This window comes from Vigna unguiculata, chromosome 5 (assembly GCF_037176805.1).
Source record: "Vigna unguiculata cultivar grain cowpea cultivar isolate G323 ecotype 2 chromosome 5, ASM3717680v1, whole genome shotgun sequence".
Lineage (NCBI taxonomy): Eukaryota > Viridiplantae > Streptophyta > Magnoliopsida > Fabales > Fabaceae > Vigna > Vigna unguiculata.
In genome coordinates, this window is record NC_140796.1 from 52,751,621 (window position 1) to 52,773,681 (window position 22,061).

At 25.8% G+C, this 22,061-nt stretch overlaps 2 protein-coding genes across 2 annotated transcripts; both read right to left on the reverse strand.

Annotated features, from left to right (window-relative positions):
• Positions 1-6,276: 6,276 nt before the first annotated feature.
• On the reverse strand, positions 6,277-9,306 carry LOC114184779 (beta-glucosidase 24-like). Its single transcript, XM_085673884.1, has 13 exons — positions 9,080-9,306; positions 8,914-8,983; positions 8,738-8,796; positions 8,551-8,626; positions 8,372-8,449; positions 8,195-8,282; positions 7,814-8,069; positions 7,568-7,683; positions 7,246-7,457; positions 7,119-7,150; positions 6,927-7,029; positions 6,667-6,778; positions 6,277-6,575 (listed from the first exon to the last, which is right to left on the reverse strand). The coding sequence occupies exons 1-13, from the start codon at positions 9,239-9,241 to the stop codon at positions 6,404-6,406; spliced, it is 1,536 nt and encodes a 511-aa protein (XP_085530010.1). The 5' UTR covers positions 9,242-9,306; the 3' UTR covers positions 6,277-6,403.
• Positions 9,307-15,296: 5,990 nt separating this feature from the next.
• LOC114185963 (cyanogenic beta-glucosidase-like) lies at positions 15,297-19,193 on the reverse strand. The gene is made up of 14 exons (XM_085674024.1): positions 18,923-19,193; positions 18,454-18,632; positions 18,159-18,228; positions 17,787-17,845; positions 17,609-17,684; positions 17,415-17,501; positions 17,219-17,306; positions 16,871-17,117; positions 16,631-16,746; positions 16,269-16,501; positions 16,142-16,173; positions 15,941-16,043; positions 15,724-15,835; positions 15,297-15,641 (listed from the first exon to the last, which is right to left on the reverse strand). Exons 1-14 carry the CDS (start codon positions 19,188-19,190, stop codon positions 15,455-15,457), a joined length of 1,857 nt encoding a protein of 618 aa, XP_085530150.1. The 5' UTR covers positions 19,191-19,193; the 3' UTR covers positions 15,297-15,454.
• Positions 19,194-22,061: the final 2,868 nt, after the last annotated feature.

Sequence of the window (22,061 nt, forward strand, 5' to 3'; positions counted from 1 at the left end):
CTGTTTCTGCTTATTGCAACAATGCTACGTGTTAACGTTCCCTTACACAATGCTAAGGATTATAAATATATAGATAAACAATTATTGAAGTTGACTTTCGTCTAACCTGAAGCAACGTTGCTTGAAGTGGAAAGAGTGAGATCTGCGGGAAGTTGAGTTTGATTTTCCAAGATGAAGACTCAAGATCAATCTCCAGAAATTTCTTTAACTCTATGGATAGCGAATGAGCATTCCTTGTAAAATAGGGAGTATATATGACTATCGCGACTCACTACTAAATTTTAACTACTTTCTTTTATATTTTTATATGATATATTCTGAGTGATTTTAAGATATTAAACAGAAGAATAAAGAACCATTCAAAATATGTCATCTAAAATTATAAGATAAAGTTGTCAAAATTTAATAGTTAAACTATCATTGTACATCTATTTATAGGTTTTTGCACTCTACTACAATAAAGATTTAGATAATAAAAATATGGAAAATTATATTTTTATAAAGTTTTATTAACAAAGTTTTAATAAATTACACGTGGTAATACTTTAATAGATAAAATAAAAGTTTAATATCACTTTAATAGATGAAATAAAGGTTTGATATCACTTTAAAGAGAAAAAAAAAATCATCATAGTACAAATATAATTTTCATTCAACCAGATTAATTAATTTACCATCAGTTTTTAGAAAAATCAATATTTTAAATAAAATCTTATATTAAAATTGCTTCATTCTCTTTCTTTAGTAATAAAGAATAGTTCTATAGTCTCTTATAATATAAATATTCAATGTATCAATAACGTTATTTTCTTTTTAAGGGGAATTTATTGTGTAAAGAAAATTTTTTGTTTGTATACGAAGATAAAGATGAGAAAAAGTAGCATGTTTGTTTCACATGATATGTATGATAATTTTGTGTGGATTTATAGGAAGAAGACTTTAACTTTAATTTGATTTCTAATACGTTTTTTTTACGTTGAAATATATATATTTTAAGATTAAATGTTAATAGATGGTTTAATAATAATTTAATAACGAGTGAAATAATATATTTAAGAAAAAACAAACTTTATCATGATAAATTATAACTCATATATATTCTCATATAATATTAAAATGTATTCTTTAAATCAAATATAATTTTATAAAATCAGTTATCAAAATGTATACTTTAAATCACATATAATCTTATAAAATTAGTTCGTAGATAAAATTTAGACCCATTTAAATTCTATAAATTAATCTTTTATTTGTAATAGACGTAAAACTTTCAATCATCTGACATAGAAAATAGTGAAAGTCATAATCACCCATATTGCTCATATACTTGTGTGGAATTTATGTGGACGAACCCATGAACCCACCCTGAAAAAGAAAAAAAAAAAACACATTTATGTTAACCATTACCCACATAATTGTTTCTGTCTTCCGCATATAACTCAATTCGAGCCATAAGCATATGTTAGTAAAAAGTAGCTTACAACTTGATTTTTTTAATATCCAAATTCACAATAAAATACTTTCAATATACAAAATATTAGAATTATATTATTTATAAATATTTTTATTACAAGAATATATATATATATATATATATATATATATATATAATATTTATAAGAAAATTAGATCAACTAATTTATTAATTTTTAGAAAAATTAAAAGATACAATTTATAGTTTGGTGCTCAATTCAATTCTAACCATATCGTATTGATTCCTTATCATATATCTATAAGTATAATATTTATAAGAAAATTACTATACAGATATAATTTTCCGTGAACATATATATTTAGTAGATTAATTAATTTATCAAATTTAAAAATAAATAAATAAAAGATATAATTTATAGTATTGTACTCAATTCAATTGTACCCATATCATATTGATTCCCTATCATATATCTATAAAGATAATATTTATAAGAAAATACTTTACAGATATAAATTTCCATAAACATAGTTATTTAATAGATTAATTATTTTATCATTTTTTAGAAAAATTAAAAGATATAATTTATAGTTTCCTACTCGATTCAATTGTAACCCTATCATTGATTCCTTATCATATATCTATAAATATAATATTTATAAGAAAATCACCGTACAAATATCATTTTCAATCAACTAGATTAACTAATTTATAAATAATACTTCTCAATTCTCTTGTAATGAATTATGAATTCATTATAAGAGAATTGAATTATGAATTATAATAAATTAATAATTATCATAATTCATTAAAGAAGAATTGATAATTATCATAGTTCATTATAATTTGTTATAAGAGAATTAAATTATTTAATAATTAAATATTATTTAGAATTATTAATAAATATAATTACGTATTCTCTTTAATAATTCTTTAATGAATTATGTTAATTATTAATTCGTTATAATTCATAATTCAATTCTTTTATAAATGAATTTATGATTTTTAATTCAATTCTATTAATAATTATATGTTTTTATATTTATTATAAGAGAATTAAATTAATAATTATGAATTTTCTTTAATGATTATCATAATTCATTAAATAAGAATTGATAATTATCATAATTCATTATAATTATCTTTAATTACTATGAACTATGAATTCATTATTAGAGAATTAATAAATCATAATTCTCTTTAATAATTATCATAATCCATTATAAGAGAATTGAGAAGCATGATTTATTATATATATTAAAGAAAGAAAATGAAACAATTTTAATATAATATTTTATTTAAAATATTAAATTTCTAAAATTTATAAATTAAGTTAATCAAGGTGATTGAAAATTATATCTGTATGGTGATTTTCTTATAAATATTATATGTATAGATATATGATAAGGAATCAATGATAGGGTTACAATTGATTCCTAGTTCTGTATTTCTAACTTGATGTAGAATAAGTAATTAACACAAACTATTTAGAACTGAGTTAAAACAGTCCAGTAAAGTCTGAACTATTTTTTGTTTAGAGTCAGTTTTTTTTTTTTTTTTCTCTTGAGTCGATATTTGACCACCTCTAAATCCTATTTTTCTTGTAGTGTAATAAAATTTTCATAATTATAACAATTGCAAGTTCTTTTTAATAATAAATTTTTCATATTTCAAATATCAAGTCAGAAAATTTTATATATAATAATATATACTAGTTATAATAAGTTAATATATATTAATCATAATAATTTGATATATGTTAGTTAATCCAAATTTGTGTTAATAGTAGCAATAATTTGTTTTATAATAGTACCAAACCATCCAACACACTTTTTGTTTTCTTTGTCTCTTTCTTTCTTAAGAGACAGTGACAAGACAATGACGGAGTAATAAATAAATAAATAAATACTCAACAGAAAAAACAAGAAATCAAAAAAATCTAAAACGTCCAAATAACATTAATACTTACTTAATTGGAGGCTTCTTCGTCCAAATAACATTAATACTTACTTAATTGGAGGTTTCTTCTTCCACTTTTAAATACTTATTTAACATCCCTAATTTTTAACATTGACTTTGACTGATAGTAGATATGTCAAAGTGGGCCAACCCGACTCACACGGATTGACTCACCACGAGCCGGGTTAAAAATGAGTGAATCCAACCCGGCTTACTTTCTAGTGAGCCAGAAATTCTGTAACCCGGCTCAACTCACCACGGACTGGTGGGTTAAGTGGGTTGGCTCACCAACCCACCTAAATTTTTTTTTTAGTATTCAAATATTTAAATAAATTTTTAAGTAACCCATGAAATGACAATCATAGTAAAATCAAGAACTAATATTTTGATCATGCCCACCACCAATATATAAAGAATTATTTTCAAGAAAATATCCATTAGTCTAAGGAAGCATGGCTAATATTACAAATTTTCTGTCATGCTATTCAACAAAATATAAATAAAAAAACTATATATTTTTTTCATGCTAATTTAGAAAAAATTGTTTATAAGACGGTTACTTGAGTAATTTACTATAAAGATTATAGTTAAAGATTAAAGTATCAACATATATATAACTTGACAATCAAATTAATTAAACATTTAAACTATTCAAATATAATTAAACAACATTCTAGCATTTAAAAATATGAAATTGTGAACAAATATAATAGGAATAGTAAATAATTATTAAAAAAATTAAAAGAAAATTAAAAAAAATTGTAAAAAAATGTTGGTGGGTTAAGTGGGCCAACCCACCTTCAACCCGGCTCGAACCCGTTTAACCCGTGGATTAAGTGAGCCGGGTTGAGTTCAACCCACTTTTGAAAAAGTTAAATTTTTCTCAACCCAACCCAGCTCAAACTCGTGGTGAGCCGGATTGGCTCACGGGTTGAAACTCATTTTGACATCTCTAACTGATAGGTAAGTAAAAGATAATTAATGATTTTCTCTATTTAATTTCTTATCACACTAAATTATGAGATGATATGGTTTTTCATCGCACGTGATAATGTGGTTTTTCCTAGTATTTAATATCTTACCACACTAAATTACACGTAAGTTTGTTGACTTTTTTATTTTTCAAATATACAGTAACCATGCAAACCGATAATAATGTGGGGGTGAACCAATTTTATTAATCATTGTATTGCATTATCTATATTTTCTTATATTTTCTTATTTATGATTTTTTCAGTATATTATCCAAACAATTTAGTTACTGGTATTATCTATAACAATATATAAATAGATTTATTTTTTTGTCCACATTTTAAAATATCAATTTTATTCTTTAAATATAATAATTTTAAAATATCAAAGTTTAGGAGCTGAAAAAGAAAGGAAACAAGAGGAGGGATCAACTTACGTGGTAGAAGGAGGCTTTAACGGTTGGAATCGAGAAACTTGTGCAAGCCCCAGTAGAACTGCTGCTCAAGAGTTGGAGGGAGAAGAGGGAACTGTTTTTTGTAAAGGTGACAGAATGGAGAATAAGTGGTTGTGAGAGGGGTCTTGAGGGTCCAAAGTGGGTTGATCCTTAGGCCCTCGAAAAGGTCAGACTCAACCCCTTACAGAACAAGATGTAAAAAGAAAATGGATCTCACATCTTAAACTTTTCGGATTGAAGGATATATTTGGAAGAGTGAATTTAAATAAATTTGAGGATGAAAATATAATTGTTTAGATTAAAAAGAATATGATATAATTTTAATGGATTTGAGAATTTGTGTATGATATTATAATATTATAAATTAAAAAAATAATTTAATTAATAAAATTAGATAATTATTATTTATATTATTTATTTTATTATTATTTATATTATTATTACTACTACTATTTATTAATTTATTTACTTACTATTATTATTTTAATAATAGATAATATTTTATAATTTTTATTATAATCACTACTAAAAAAACTCATATTTCATGCAAATTTTGTTTTGGAATTTTTTTTGTAGGAAATATTTATAAATTTTGTTGTGAAAAAAAATTTGCAATAAATTGCTACCAATTTTCTTGCAAAATATTTTGTATAAAATACTTTTCGTAACAAATTTTGTAGGACATACTTGCAAATTTTATAATTTCGTAGGAAATGATTACCCACGAAGAAATTACCTACCAATTAAAATTCTTAGAAAAAACGGTAGAAAAAAGTATTTTCTTGCAAATTTTCTTAACAAATTTGTAAGAAAAATTTCATGTAATATCAAAATTTCTAGTAGTAAATTTATTATTTTATTATAAGAGTATATGTACTTATTTTAAGTCCAGTTTTTTTTTTCTCGGTTCTTTCTTTATATATCTTCGCGTATGCGAAAAAAGATTTCAGAAAAATCTTATTTAGTAGAATATACGTTTGTATCTTGAAATTCTAATTTTCTTTCTTAAATAAGCACACGTGTTTTTCATAGCTGGAATCAAACACAACACTTGTGCAAAATATTAATATGTTGAATTCTTTGATAGGCCTAATATTTATATAATATTTATATGTTGAATGGAATAGTTAGGACGAACCATATTAAGATTGATTCTTATATGTTAAAATGAATAGTTAATTCACCTTATTATCTCTTTGTATTTTAGGATTTTATTATGATTGAGAAGATAATATGTAGTTGGTGCGTTATACTAAAACTATATATTTTGGAGTGTTATATTGTTTCAATTTCTTTTAGAAAAACTAACAAATATAATATTTTTTTTTTACTTTAATAAAATATTTATAGAAATTTCTATTTTACCCTAAGATAAGAGTACAAATAATAAAAATGTAATTAATATTTTTCTACCACACTTAACAAAGGAAAGAATGAAAATTAAATAAGCTTCGCTACATTAATAAAACACAGAGACACACTTTATTGAATATTAATATGAAATAGGTTGCATTACATTAAAGAAACTATATAAAGGATAATAATAGAGTGTGTAATAGGAAATATAATATTAGAATCCCTGAAGTTTAATCTTTTCGAAGAAAATTTTGGAACCATTTTGCAGATTGTTTGGCATGCCGCTTCAAACCATTTTTGTAATCCACAAAGTTTAGTCCAAATCGCACTTGATAACCATCTTTCCATTCAAAATTGTCCAACAACGACCATGCAAAATACCCTTTTACCTTTATGCCATCCCTGATAGAAAAAAAAAGAATAACTTTAAATTAGCTTAATTTAACAAAAATAAATATTAAAGTGTGAAAAAAATGATGTATTATTATTATACCTGGTTGCTGAGAGTATATAATAAAGATGACGATAATAATAATCAATTCTATAAGTATCTTGAAGCATTTCTTTAACCGAGAGTGTTGGATCAGTGTTAATATCACCCATGCCTAAAAATAAAAAGTAATGTACATTAAAATGTTAGAACAAAAATTACATATAAAGGTACAAACTTTATATTTTGAATAATTTAGTGTAAATATTATTCACTTTAAAATATATTTTGAAGATAATAAAAATGAATTTTGGTATAATTACCATTTTCTGTGATGTAGATGGAAGGACTATTGTAGGTTGTATTGGTATAAAGCAACAATTTTCTAATTCCTTTGGGGTAGATAAATAACCAACTCGGACCAAACTGCAACATTAATTACAAATAAAGTTATAGAAAAACCAATAACTAATAACACTATGTTTCTACAATTTGACATGACCAAATATACATACCTGTGGACCAATAGAAACTCCGTTGCGAACAGCTGAAAAATGGAAACAAAAGCAAAATGTGATTTTCATAGACTTAACATTTATAACTTAAATATATAATTGATAGATAAAAATTAGGTTTACTCACTTAATTGATTGGCATTAGCATCTGTTGTATAACTAGGTTTGTTGGCTTTGGATGCATCGGCAACATAGTAAGTGGTGTAATAGTTCAGTCCAAGAAAATCATATGAACCAGCAACAAGTTTTGCTTCATGTTTTGAAAACTTGGGCAACCTTTTACCAACTAAAGAACGCATGCTCTTTGGGTATCTTCCTGATGTCAATGGCTCCATGTACCTTAATCATTGTTACATACGAAAATATCAAATTTGAGAATGTCTGAAAACAAAAGACATAATATTGTCTTCAATATTAGTGTGTGTTCTGATGCAGAGTTAAGCACTTACCATCCAAACATGAAGTCAAGTGCTCTTATGGCTGCGTCTTTATCTGCTTGACTATTTGAATATGGTTCAAACCAATGAGAAATAAGTGTTATGCCGATGACTCCTTTCTGAGTATTCTGCATGAAGTGTTTTGAATGTTAAATACGCAAAAGAGTTGTACCAGAGAGTACTTGAACTCTCGCAATAATGTGGAATTCTAATAAAATGTGAAGAATTAATAGCTTTGGTGAAGGCAAAAAAAAAAACCTGAAATTTTTTCTTGTAGACGTGTACGGCGGCTGCATGAGCAAGTAGTAGATTATGTGAAGCTATATAAGGTTCTGTTCCTGAGTCACCACCAACACAAGTTGAATCGACCCATTTAGAACATCGACATGGTGGAAAGCTCCCAAGTGCATAACCATTATTAGTATAAGACCATGGCTCATTCAGAGTAATCCAGTATTTCACCCTGTTTCCAAAGTGCTTGAAACAAATTTCTGCATAGTCTCGAAAATCATCTCTGAAAAATCAAGAATACAACAAAATCATTATTTTAAATATCATATATATCATAAAATTTAGCAGATTTTTTGTAATTATGCTACTACTGGTTTTTGAATAGAAATGATTTTTTGTATAACTTACACGACGCGACGACTTAAGAAACCTCCGTATTCTTCTTCCAGAGTTTGGGGAAGATCCCAGTGAAAAAGTGTCACATATGGTTCTATACCTGCAACATTAATATTTATGTTTTGTCACTTACCATAAAATGTAAACTTTAATTAATAAGAAACAAAAGAGTAAAACAAGAATGTTGACCGTTGGCCAGCAAATTATCGATAAGGTTGTTGTAATATCTGATTCCTTCTGGGTTTACACCTCCACTCAGTTTTCCATCTATATATGAACAACAAAGAAGATCGAAATTGTTAATGTGAAAGATCCAACTACAATAATTTCAAAAATGTAAATTGTGGATGAACTTTGATCAATCTCACTTGGTAGGATTCTAGACCAAGAGATGGAGAGTCTGTATGCATCCAGATTCATATCCTTCATTATCTGAACATCTTCCTGTTATATAATAAACATAAAACAACATCCAAAAATTTAATTAATTATTTTTGGGAAACAAACTTCGTTAATCCTTTGTTCTAAATATCATCACTAAAATTTGAGCTTTACCTTGTAACGATGATACTGGTCGATGGCTACATCTCCATTATCTTCACCGCTTATCTGATCTGCAAGTATTACACATTTATTAGCATACTATTATCAACTATTTTTAAGTTTAAAAAGTACAACCCAATGACATCATATTAGAGATTAAAAAACACAGCCAAAAATAAAAGAAAAACCTGGATATGTGTGAGTGTATGCATCCCATATACTTGGTTTTCTTCCTCCTTCGTTTGCTGCACCTTCGTACTATACACGTAGATACGATGAAGAAACATAAGAAAACAATGCAAGGTTAGGTTGAAATGCGAAGGGTTTTTCGATAAGAATAAGAAAAACATTTACCTGGTAAGCCGAGGATGCTGTCCCGAAAACGAAGCCTGTGGGAAAACTGCTTCGATTCAGAGAAAGAGTTTCGACAACAGATGACTGGTGTTGCGCAAAACCAATCGTTGAGAGTGTGGTAAGAGCGAAGAACAACAACAGAATGAACCCTCTACGTGCCATCTTCAGTGATGAACACTGTTTCTGCTTAATGCAAAATGCTACGTGTTAACGTTTTATATAATGCTCAAAAACTTTGTAAGTATTATAAACACATAGATGATACATATGTTTCAATAAATAGTGACGGATGAGAGTGGATAAGAATGAGGTATCAGATTTTCTAAATGCAATAAAATAAAATTATTTATAAGTCTTTGTATTTCTTTCTGATTTTAGTGTGTAGATTTTTGCCGATCTGTCTAGAGAGTTAAGTTCTTCTTTTCATATTATGATCGTGTTTCTTATTTTGTCTTCATGCATTGTATGATTGAACATTTATGTATATATTTTTCTTTTGTGTGAATCAAAATTTTTCTTCGATTTAAATGTTTACTGTAGTTTATTTTAATTTAATTTCACTACAAATAAATAATATTTAATTTAGTTCAACTTATATAAAAGTTATCATCTAAAAGAATCTCATACTATTTTAAAATATAATCTCATATAATCTAAATATTATTTTGAAATATAAAAACACAACTTTATAATTACAAAATTTAATTCTTAAATTTAAATCAAACACCTAAATTACTATATATATATATATATATATATATATATATTTTAATATAAAATATAAAAACACAGAGAAAATAAGTCTACACTACATGGAAAATTTAAGTTAAAATCTACTTCTGCTTAAATTAAAATAAATAAATAAAATCATATTGCGATAATCTTTTCTATTGAAAGAGTTATAAAAACACTGAAATCATAATAAATGTAACAATTTCTTAATAAAAGATAAATAAACTTAGAAAGGTAACTTTCTAAAATTAGCTTCATCATCTCAGTGCAAAAATCAGAGATATAGATATGAGATATGTGATTCTGAATAAAAGAGAAAAAAGTGCGATCCTGATAAGACACTAGTCGCTGCCATTGTGGCAAATGCTCAATTCAACACAAAAAGTCTAATTAATTTCTTTTTGTCGTTTTCTGAGAATTTTTGGCACTTATAAGTATTCTATACAACAATAAATCGTGTATACATTGGATTGGATTGCATTCAATGATAGATTTGAACTGCTACAGAAAATGAGAGAGAATGATTTTTTGACATTGGATTTTAAAGCGAGATGAGACATTAACAAAATATTAACGATTAATAATTATTATAATTATCAATAAAAAAAATAGTTGAAATTGATTTTCTTCTAACCTGATAACTTGGAGCAGAAAGAACAGACTTTGATCTTCACGACGTGAACACCAAGAGTTAATGATGAAGAGCACCAAATAAAGGTTGTGTAAGCTGAAGTGAGTGAGGATTAATGTAGTATTAGTGTATATTTATAGGTTTTTGATGTGTAGAATAAAAGATAGTAGATAGAAAAATATATAACTTGCAGATATTCAATTCAGTTGGGTAATCTGATATTGATTGCTTATATCAGATATATTATCCTTTAAACAATTTTTTTATTTTATCTTTTCACAACGTTTTAAAAATTAAAATATTATTTATCTATACAAAGAGGATTTTTATATTTAAACTCGATATTTATTTTTTAATTTTTCTTTAAAATTAAAATAATTATTTTATCAATTTAATTATTTAAGTGGACTCTTTTTTTTTTTTAAATTTAACCCTTTTTTTAGCTTAACTATTTTTTAATTAAAAATTTACGAATCAAATAAATAAAAATTATTTAAAATAAAATAATAAAATAATATATATATATATATATATATAATTTCATAATTATAATAATAACAATAATTTTATTATTCTAAATTAAAGGTAAACACACATGTAACATATTATCACTAATATATAATAATAAATTTTGTTAGAATAAATTATTAAAATAAATATTATTTTAAGACTTATTGTTATTAATAAAATTATTTTTAAAATTAACTAAAATAAAAAATAAAAATTAATGAAATTTAAAATTTTAAAATTTTAAAATTGTACAATAATAAAATTATAAGTCTATCAGACTATAATATTTTAAGATCATAAACTTACAATACTATAATATTATAAATTTACAAGATTATGAAATTATTAAATATTAAAACATTATAAGATTATTAAATTATTTAAAATTATAAAATTATAAAATTATAGAATCTTAATATTATAAAATGATAGATAATACGATTAAGATTATAAGATTATAGAAAAGTTTTAAAATCATAAGATTTTAAATTTTAAAATCTTAACAATGTTTATAGACTTTTTATCTCCAGAATAAGGATAGTTGATAAGAAAGATATATATTCAATTCAGTTGTGTAATAGTTGACTGATATTGATTGCTTATCATATATATATATATATATATATATATATATATATATATATATATATATATATTAAAAAAAATTTCTCATAGATTTAATTTTCAACATGATTATTTAATAAATTAATTACTTTATCACTTATTTTAAAAATCAAAATTTTAAGTAAAATGTTATATTAAAGTTTATTTATTGTTTCCTTAATAATAAACCACTCTTGTGAATCATCTTCTTTAATAATAAAATTTTGATACTTACAATATTGATTCTAAAGTTTTCATTTTTAATTTCTTTTTTATATTGACATTTATTTTCTAATTTTATCTTTTAAATAATTATTTACTTATATAAAAAAATATTTTTTTAGTGTCAATATTTAATATTTAATTTTATCTTTTAAATTAATTTTTTAAGTTAAAATAACTATTTTATCAGTTTTATTGTTTAAGTGACAATTTTTTAATTTTAATCATTTTTTCGTTTGATAATTTTTTGAACTTAACTACTTTTTTAATTAAATAGTTATCTATAAAATAAATCAAAAAATTATTTGAAGTAAAATTATAAAAATTATTTATATCTAATTTATAACCATAACAATAACTTTATTATCCTAACAAAAAGTCAATATACATATCTATGTAATGTATATGTTTTCACTATTATATAAATTTAAATGTTGTTATATAATATTTTATTGAAAGAAGCTATTAAGATAAATAATTCTTTTTAGGATTTGTTTAATTAATAAAATTATATTTAAAATTATTTAAAATAAAAAGTAAATAAAATTATAAAATATAAGATTATCAACTTATAACTTATAATACTATAAGATCATACGATTATAAAATTATAAAAATAACATCGTAAAAAAATTATAATATTACATGATTAAACAATTATAAGATTTTAAAATTTTCAAATCTTATAATGTTATAATTATATAATTTAAAGGTTTTAATTTAAATTTTTTTAACTTTTGTTAAGATTATTCAATTTGATCTTTCAAGCATTATAGCTTCGTCCAGCAGCCATCATTAGGAACAACCACCACATTTCCGAGATATTGTCCGTTTTGGAGCATTTTAGCTCCGTCACGGTTTTGTCCTTAAAAGGCACTTCGGAGGGTGGAGGGTGGAGGGAGGTAAGAGTATTTAAACTTTGCTTGACCTCGACTTCTAAGCGATGTGGGACTTATTGGGTGTACCGAAACAAGTCCCCAGTCGAGGGCAAAGGAAGTTGAAGGGGAGTTGTCGGGCCCCACGGTGGGCGCCAATGTTCCAATTCCGACCCAAGTTCATCCGACAGCCATCGTTAGGAACAACCACCACGTTCCCGAGGTATTGTCCGCTTTGGAGCATTTTAGCTCCGTCACGGTTTTATATTTTCATAAATAAGTCCCAATTTTTGATAAAATATTTTAATTAGATATTTTTCATTAGATTTAGATAAATGTCGTTAATGTTATATTTATATATGTCATATGTTATGTTCTTGTTGTGTCATGTGATAATGTCATTGTTGCGTGTAGATGTCAACGTTTCTGTCAGTTTGTGTCAGCTCACATGATAATGTCTTGTAATCAATTCAATTAAATATATTTTTGTTGGTCGCTAAACTTATGTAAAATCTAAACTCATCCTTACCATAAACTTTAATACAATTTGTCCTTAAATCTTAATAATGAATAGAAATAATTTTTCTAATCCAATTGCATTATATTTTCTTCATGTGTCATTGTTTCAAACTAGTATTTGAATTTTTTACTACATTTGATTCATTTCAGCTCAACTAATAATTTGAACGTTTTACACGTAAAAGAAATTAACATCATTGAGTTAAAAGAATTATATCCGACCTGACTCGTCTTTCGATCCAGATTGATTTAATTTGACCTTCGATCTAAGTTAATTTGACTGAGTTTTTTGTTTTAGTCAAGTCAACCGTATTTTCGGTTTGATCTAACTCAGCTTGACGCTCGTGAGTAGAGTGAGAGGAATAAAAATAAGTAAGATTTAAAATTTCTTATACTATTTAGAATATTTGAAATCATTTTGTTTTATTCATGTGTGATTATTTCCAAAATTTCTTAAATCTCTCAAATTTTTCTAAATACTTTATCCAAACAAATACTGATAAGAAAAACTTTATCCAAACAAATTATTTTAATATAATAAATTTTAAATTTAAATAAATGAATTATCTTTTTAAATTACTTCATCGAAACAAGAGATTAAGTTTTTCAAAATTACCAAACTTCAAAATTTTTGAATATAATTTCACTATTTTAGTTAAAAAATAAGATAGGGAAGACGGGAGATGTGAGGAAAACATGTTTTATGTCCTTCACAACAGGAGAAAAAACAATTTTTTATGTTATTTTGAACAGAGAAAGAACATTTTTTAGGTGTGACACTTTGTCTAGATAAGGAAAGGGTCATTTTCGCGAGTCAGCAGCACTGTAGCGAATGGTCCTTTCTTTCCAAAAACAAAAACTGAATTAAGCATTACTTGTTTTTATCATTATTCTCACATTATTTTATACCTATTTATTAATTCTACCAATACATTAAGAGAGAAAAGTGATATATCAATCGATATTAGTCATAATTAATGCCTCTTTATTTTCATAGTCCTCTATTTTTAAAATTAATTTATCTTCTCAATTTTTAATAAATATTAGTTTATTTTATCCTCAAACTGTTTATCCTTTCTATTCAAATACTGCGTCTGTTAAAACCAATAAATTTTAATAAGAATGTTTAAGGATATTTTAAAATTAATATAAGGTTTAATTAGTCAGATGATACCCACTTTTATCTAAATGTGTCAGTTTAGTATCTATTTTTAAAAATGTGTCAATTGTTCAAACTTTTGTAAAAATGTCTCAATTAGATCTTTTTCAGCAAGAAGTTATTAATACCGTTAACGGTATTGATATTTAAAAGGATTTTCAAAATTAAGTATTGATAATTATATTAAGATTTAGTGGTAAAATTCATGATTTAAGTTAACGGTTTTAGTAATTTTTATCTGAAAAAGACTTGATTAAGACACTTTTTCAAAAGTTAAGACTAAATTGACACATTTTAAAAGTGAATACCAAACTGAAACATTTAAACAAAAATAGATAGATATCATTTGCCTAATTAAACCTTAATAAAATGTATAAAATAGGAGTAAATCTCATCCGAAACCAACGATATTGAACATCGTGTCATCCAAGCACATGGGATGAGATAGATTATGTTTATATTATCACCATACATTGTTTAAACGTGTAACCTTACCTAAAATTTAAATTATTATTAAAAAAACATATTGTATAAAAACTAAAACTGTATAAGTACAAATTTTAATTTTTAAATCAACTTTACTTTTATAATTTTTTGGCTCAATAATAATGGAACTGGTTTGCAAAATAATATAGAAAAATTGAATTGAGTTGAGTTCATATAATTCAGTCCCAATAAATCTTTGCTTTTATCAAGTAATAGAAGTTTAATTATAATTTTGTAAGCTTTTGAATTTAGAATTATCATAACAGGCTAAATGAGTATGAACCAATACTTTTATGTTTTAATCCAAATTAGTAAGAATTTACATTGACTAAACTTAAGCAAATTCCTTCACAAACGATATTTGTATTTTCCAAATTTATTAATTGCAACTCACTTTAAAAGATAAACATAATTAAATGGATATGTTTTCTTGTAATAAATAACAAAGGCAGTAAAAGTTTATCAAAAGCTACATTTCATTAATACAAAGTTTAACACTCACACTTTATTGAAATTAAAAGGTACATTTCATTAATAAAAAATTTAACAACTCACACTTTTTTGAAATGAATGTACTAAACAAACAACACGACATTAGAGTCTTTTCAAAGTGTTGATCAAATGTGTGCTACAAATGTTTACCCTTTGCGATTTGGTGGTTTTTGAAGAAAATTCTTAAACCATTGTGCTGAGAGTTTGGCATAGCGCTTCAGACCATCGTTTCTGTCCACATAGTTTAGTCCAAATCCTTCTAAATAACCACTCTTCCATTCAAAATTGTCAAAGAGTGACCATGCAAAATATCCTTTTACGTTCACGCCATCCCTTATAAAAACCCAACAAAACAAATTCAAAATTACACTTAAAACCAACAATTAAAATATGTAAAAAATAAATAAATCATTACCCAATTGCCGAAAGTAGGTAATAGAGATGACGATAATGATAATCAATTCTATAAATATCAAGAAGAGCTTCTTCAAGTGTCTGTGTCTCATCATTCACATCATTAGCCCTACCTATAAATCAAAAACAATATACATATCACCATGTTAATGTAAAATTCTTTACACTATATATATATTTCAAAGACAATAAAAATTATTTTTTATATAATTAATTACCATTTTCAGTTATATAAATCAAAGGATTCTTGTACGTTTCTTTGGTATACTGCAACAAGTCTTTAATTCCTTTGGGACATACATATAACCAACTAGAACCAGTCTGCAGGTATATAAATATGAAGTTATATAAAATAAAATAAAATAATAATAATAATAATAATAGTATGAACTTAAAATTTGACATGATGACATACATACCTGTGTGCCTATTGGAACACCATTACGTTCAGCTGACCAATGAAAACAAAAGCAAAATGTTATATTAAAATATTCAACATATATATATAACTTAAATAATGAATAGATAGAGGTTTTCTTTTCTCACATGAATATTTGACATTGGCATCTGTAAGATAACTAAGTTGAGGTTTGGACGTAGGTGAAGGTTCCACTTTGGGTTGATTAGCAGCATACTTAGTGGTGTAATAGTTTAATCCAATGAAATCATATGAGCCTGCAACAAGTTTTGCTTCTTCTGCACTGAACTCTGGCAATCGTTTACCAACTAAGTTACGCATGTTATCTGGGTATCTTCCCGATGCCAATGGTTCCATGTACCTATAATCATTATTACATTCTCTTCAATATATATATATATATATATATATATATATATATATATATATATATATATATAATCATTTCTTTAGAGAGTGATGATATTCTGATGCAGAGTTAAGCACTTACCATCCAAACATGAAGTCAAGTGCTCGTTTCGCAGCGTCTACATCTTCTGCGGCATCTGAATATGGCTCGAACCAATGAGTGATTAATGTTATGCCTATCACTCCCTTTTGACTTTCCTGGATAAAGTGTTCCAAACATTAATTTAGTGAAAGAGAAATACCAGAGTACTTGAACACTCGTAGCAATACAAAAACCTAGTCAAATATGAAGATTTGAAGTTCTCATAAAGACTGAAAGAACCTGGAACTGATTCTTGTACACATCTACAGCAGCTGCATGAGAAAGTAGGAGATTATGTGTAACTATATATGGTTCTGTTCCTGAATCACCACCAAGACAAGTTGGATCAGAACATCGACCTGGTGCAAATACCCCCGCTGCATAACCACCATTACTGTAAGACCGAGGCTCATTTAGAGTAATCCAATGTTTCACTCTGTCTCCAAAGTATTTGAAACAAACTTTTGCGAAATCTTGAAAATCATCTCTGAAATCAAGAACACGACAAAATCGGTTTTTGAATACCTAAGTTAACATTATTAAATATATAACTCTTGTTGAATAAAAGCTAAATTTTGAAAAGCTTACACAATCTGATGAGATAAGAAACCTCCATACTCTTCTTGTAAAGCTTGGGGAGTATCCCAGTGAAAGATTGTGACATACGGTTCTAGACCTGCGACGTTAATTATGTAAAACATGATTCTTGTCATTTACTTAAAAAGTATTTTAAAATGTAAATTTTAATGAAGAAAAAGCAGGAGAGGAAAACGTGGATATTCACCGTTTGCTATTAGATTATCGATGAGGTCATTGTAATAATCGATTCCTTCTTTGTTTACACCCTCCTCGTTTTCGCCCACTTTTCCATCTATATATCAATAATTAAGAAAAAAAAAAAGATTGAAATCATTAACAATGAAAGATCCAACAACAATAATAACAACCAGAATAATAGTTCATCAACTTGGATCTCACTTGGTATTATTCTAGACCACGAGATGGAGAATCTGTATGCATCCAGATTCATATCCTTCATTATCTGAACATCTTCCTGTTATATAAATACAAAACAACATAAAAATTTAATGAATCGTTTTGAAGGACAAGATAACTGACTACTCTACGTTATGATCATTAAGAATTTAGACTTTACCAAGTAACGATGATATTCGTCAACTGCTACATCTCCATTGCTTCTGTCCTCTATCTTCTCTGCAAGTTATTACAAATTTATATTAAGACTATCATCTACTGTTTTTCTTAAGTTTTAAATATATAATATAACATCTAAAAATCTTAGAAACATTTCTTTTAAATCATAAGAAATAATTTATCATTGTTTATTCAAATAGAATTTTGTTATTTCATTTAATTTCTCTCACTCGATATCTAATTATACTTTTTAATTTTCCTCGTTTTTTCGCGTTTTTGAAATAGATATATTGACAACAAACAATTAAAATAGAAACAAAAATAAAATCAAAGAAAGTATGTTCCCTTCTCCTTGATATAAGAGAAAAAAAACCTGGATATCTATGGGTGAAGTTATCCCATAAACTTGGTCCTCTTCCACCTTCAAAGGCCGCTCCTTCGTACTGTAGGTACATATTACGAACAATACAAAACCACGTGAGTTTAGGTTGAAATCTCAAAGGTTAAATTCCTCATAAGAAAAAGCAAAGTGATGTGATGTTTAATTTATATATTTAGAAACATTTACGTATCATAAATTTGAGTTACATAAAATAAACATTTGCTATGTGTGAGAAATAGAATAAACTGCAACAAAAGCATTTGTATGTTTGATTGAGTGCATATACCTGATAAGCCGCTGATGCTGTCCCGAAAACGAAGCCCTCGGGAAAACTGGTTCGATTGAGAGAAAGAGCTTCCACAACCGATGCAGGATATTCCTCATAACTTATTGCAGGTAATGTAGTAACTGCTACAGTACCCAACACAATAAACTCGTTACAACCCATGTTCAGTCCTTGTGGGACTAGTGATACAGTGCAAAAAAGGGTTTAAAACATTATATTTGTGTTTATATAATAAACATTTTAAAAACGTGGAAATCGTTTAATTCATGTTTGATATATGATCTGCGTTCAAACGGAAAGTACTTCAACAGCTTCCTTTTTTTGTCACATACTAAGAATTAGAAGCTACAAAGGACAAACCAAATAGACAGTAAGATTAAGTTTGAGTTTCGATATCCGAGATATGAATTTAAAAGTGACACGTGAAAAGGAACATGCAAATAGTTGATTGGTTAAAGAAGTGAAATACGAGGTTTCTGGAGAGTGAGTTGTGCATCAGCAGCACGAGCAGGTGAGGCCCTAGTGCCGGCAGCAGCAGCACCACCGATGAGTGCAGTGCCGAGGGCCAACCTCCGAGAGAGAAGGCTAAGGTTGGTGGCATCACTGTCTTCGACATCCTCGTTCTGTGCCTTGCAAACAATGCGGTTTGGTTTTGTGGTCCTAAGTTCCCATTTTGGCGAAACTTTAACAGGAGTGGTTAGGGCACGGAGCTGCAAGAAACCTTGTGTATAAGCCATTCTCCTGAAAGAATACAAATTGCTCACATTCTTTGGCCTCTCAATGAGCCACTATATATAGAGTCTAATCACATGTACAAGAATCCATTACAGCTATTAAAACTAGTGTTCCAGTGTTTAGGTTTGCACAGTTCACGTGTTCTCAAAGTTGAAGTTTTTGCACCGTCCATGTGGGTATTTCTCAAAAATATTTCAAAAATGGATAAATATGTGTATCTACCTCCATATTTTTTACCCAATGACTAGTAAGGGAATTGAAGGTCGGTTTATAACCAAATACAAGTCTCAGAAGTTTACAAGATCTGTGTGCCATGAAAGGAAGTGGAATATAGGTGGTAGTATGAAATACTATAATCATTATAAAGAGCTATAAAACTAGATTGTACCTCACATAACATATGCCAACCAAAATATAGACAATTTTCTTTATAAGTATATGCAAAGGACTAAAGTTGTATCCCCTCTTTTACGCAATATAGATTTTTATTTAAAAAAATCATTTCACTATTTCCATAACAAGGATGATTCAACGGTAAAACAGATAAAATACTTGTTTTATGCCTAAAAAAACCTAAAAAAGTTTTAGTATCAATATTTTTTTATTAAATTAATTATAAAATTATGTTTAAGGAAAAAAAATCAATTTTTTTAATATTAATATACTCCTCTTAAATTGATTATAAATTTATGTATAGAAATAAAATTTAATTAAATTATTATTACTGTGTGTTAATTTTTATATGTATTAAACATAATAATTAATGAGTTATTTTTTTTAGTAAATTATAAAGATAATATTCAGTTATCTTTATTTTATTATAGTAAATTTTGATTCTATTTTCTTCTTTTATATCTTTATGATTTATTTTGTCTATCTTTGTTTTTTTATTTCTTCTATCCTAGAGTTTTTTTAGTGTTTTGGAAAATTACATTCTTTGAAATTCGTTTGTGTATTAATCTTTTTATCCTGATCTCTGGTTAGTATATATTTTTTTTCTTTCTGATTAGTTATATCCACATTCCTTGTTTCATTCGTTGAAAAGTACAAAAAGTGGATTTGAAAATGAAAATTTATTGATTTATGCCAAGTAAAATGCTTTGCAATGAATATAGATCCTATGTTTCGTGAAAAGTAACAATAAACAATTGCATGAAAATGTTGAGAATGAAATTGTAAAATCTCTTAAAATATCATTTAGAATTAACTAATTTTTGTATATCGTAGATAAAATAATTACCACACTTCAAAATAGATTTGAATAATTTAAAATATATGAAGATATTTTGTTTTTTTTTTAATTTAGTATTACAAAATTAAAATCATTACATTGTACACTTTTAAAAGAAAAATGTTTTAACCTTGAATGATCTTTAAAACATGATAATTTGTTGGATATTGATGAATTTAATTTATTTTCATAATTAGATAACTTAAGAAAAATTTTAAATTTGAAAAGTGATAAACAAATTGACATTCTTACTGATATAAAAAAATGAGATTCTTTTCTAAATGTATTATAAAAAAATATTAACATAATTGTCCATGAAATTTTTAACAATAAATTTATAACTATTTTTCTAATTTGTTCATATATATATATATATATATTTAATTTCATGAACTATGTTAAAGTTTTTATTTTATTAAATTTCATGGACAGTTATGTTAAAGTCTACACAGATCTAAATGTTTGGGTTTTTGCACCGTTCACGTGGGTATTTTTTCTAAAATATTACGAATACGGATAAATAAGTCCTTTAGGTGCACGATTTCATTATGAGCATAAGTTGTTAATATTTTTTTTAATTAAGAAGTCGTCATAAGGGACATAATCATAGAGCAGAAATAGTTTTAATCAAGACAGTTTTGTTTTTAATTTTTTTAAATGGAAGTCTTCACATATGACAACTTTAAGTGAAGTCACCATGTGACTATTTCGTTTTTTTTTAATGGGAGTGTAATTTTTTTTTGTTTATATAATTTATTATTTTTTTAATCAGACAATTAAATTTTAGAATTATAAGGTTGTCCATTTTATATTTTTAAAATGATATTTAGCTGTTTATATTTGAAGAAGTCCTTATGTTTTTTGAGATGATAATTTTTAAATATTTTTTAAGCTTAAGCTGAATTGAGTTTTGTATGAAAAATATAATTAAATTAATTATGGTAAATATATAAATTGCGAGCAATGTGTCTTATGGTGAATACATATTCTTGTAAATTACAATGTGCAATGTACATAGACATGAAAACGCATTGAATATTTGGGTCAGTTCCTTAAATGTAAATTGACTAGTAATATTAAAGCATAACATTTATACACTACAAAAACATTGTTAATTAGCTGTCAATTAATAGTATTAGTGGTATGATTGACGTAGATAGAATCAATTTAGATTAGATTAAGTCAAATTTAATTTTAAATTAAAATGAAAAATTAATTATATTAAAGTTAGCATATATACTCATAGTAATATACTATAATTTTAATATTTATATTTAATTAAGTTAAAATAGGTTAAATGGACGTTTCTGTCATTTATTTTAATTTAGTGTTAACTGAATTGAAGTTAGTTTAATTTATTTTTAACTTTTTTAGTTAAAGTCGACTTAGTTAATATTAATTTTATTTATTTTAAATATCTATTTAAATTAGAGTAGGTTTAACTAATATTGATGATATTCTTCTATAATATTTATTTAAATTGGCTTCTTGTGTGTTTTTATTATTTAATTTAAATTGGCTTATAGCGTGTTTTTATTATTTAATATAGGAAACTTCGATCAGTCTTAATCTTATTGTTCAAATCTATATACAAAAAAAGGTAGTAATTTGTGCGAGCATAATTTGCATTAACGAGAGTTTT

Coding starts and splice junctions, on each gene's coding strand:
- LOC114184779 (XM_085673884.1), bottom strand. CDS start 9,241: ATGGCACGTAGAGGGTTCATTCTGTTGTTGTTCTTCGCTCTTACCACA. Junction 8,984..9,079: donor CAGCATCCTCGGCTTACCAG/GTAAATGTTTTT, acceptor CTACGTGTATAG/TACGAAGGTGCAGCAAACGA. Junction 6,576..6,666: donor TATATACTCTCAGCAACCAG/GTATAATAATAA, acceptor TTTTTCTATCAG/GGATGGCATAAAGGTAAAAG.
- LOC114185963 (XM_085674024.1), bottom strand. CDS start 19,190: ATGGCTTATACACAAGGTTTCTTGCAGCTCCGTGCCCTAACCACTCCT. Junction 18,229..18,453: donor CAGCATCAGCGGCTTATCAG/GTATATGCACTC, acceptor ATGTACCTACAG/TACGAAGGAGCGGCCTTTGA. Junction 17,118..17,218: donor TTCTTATCTCATCAGATTGT/GTAAGCTTTTCA, acceptor TCTTGATTTCAG/AGATGATTTTCAAGATTTCG.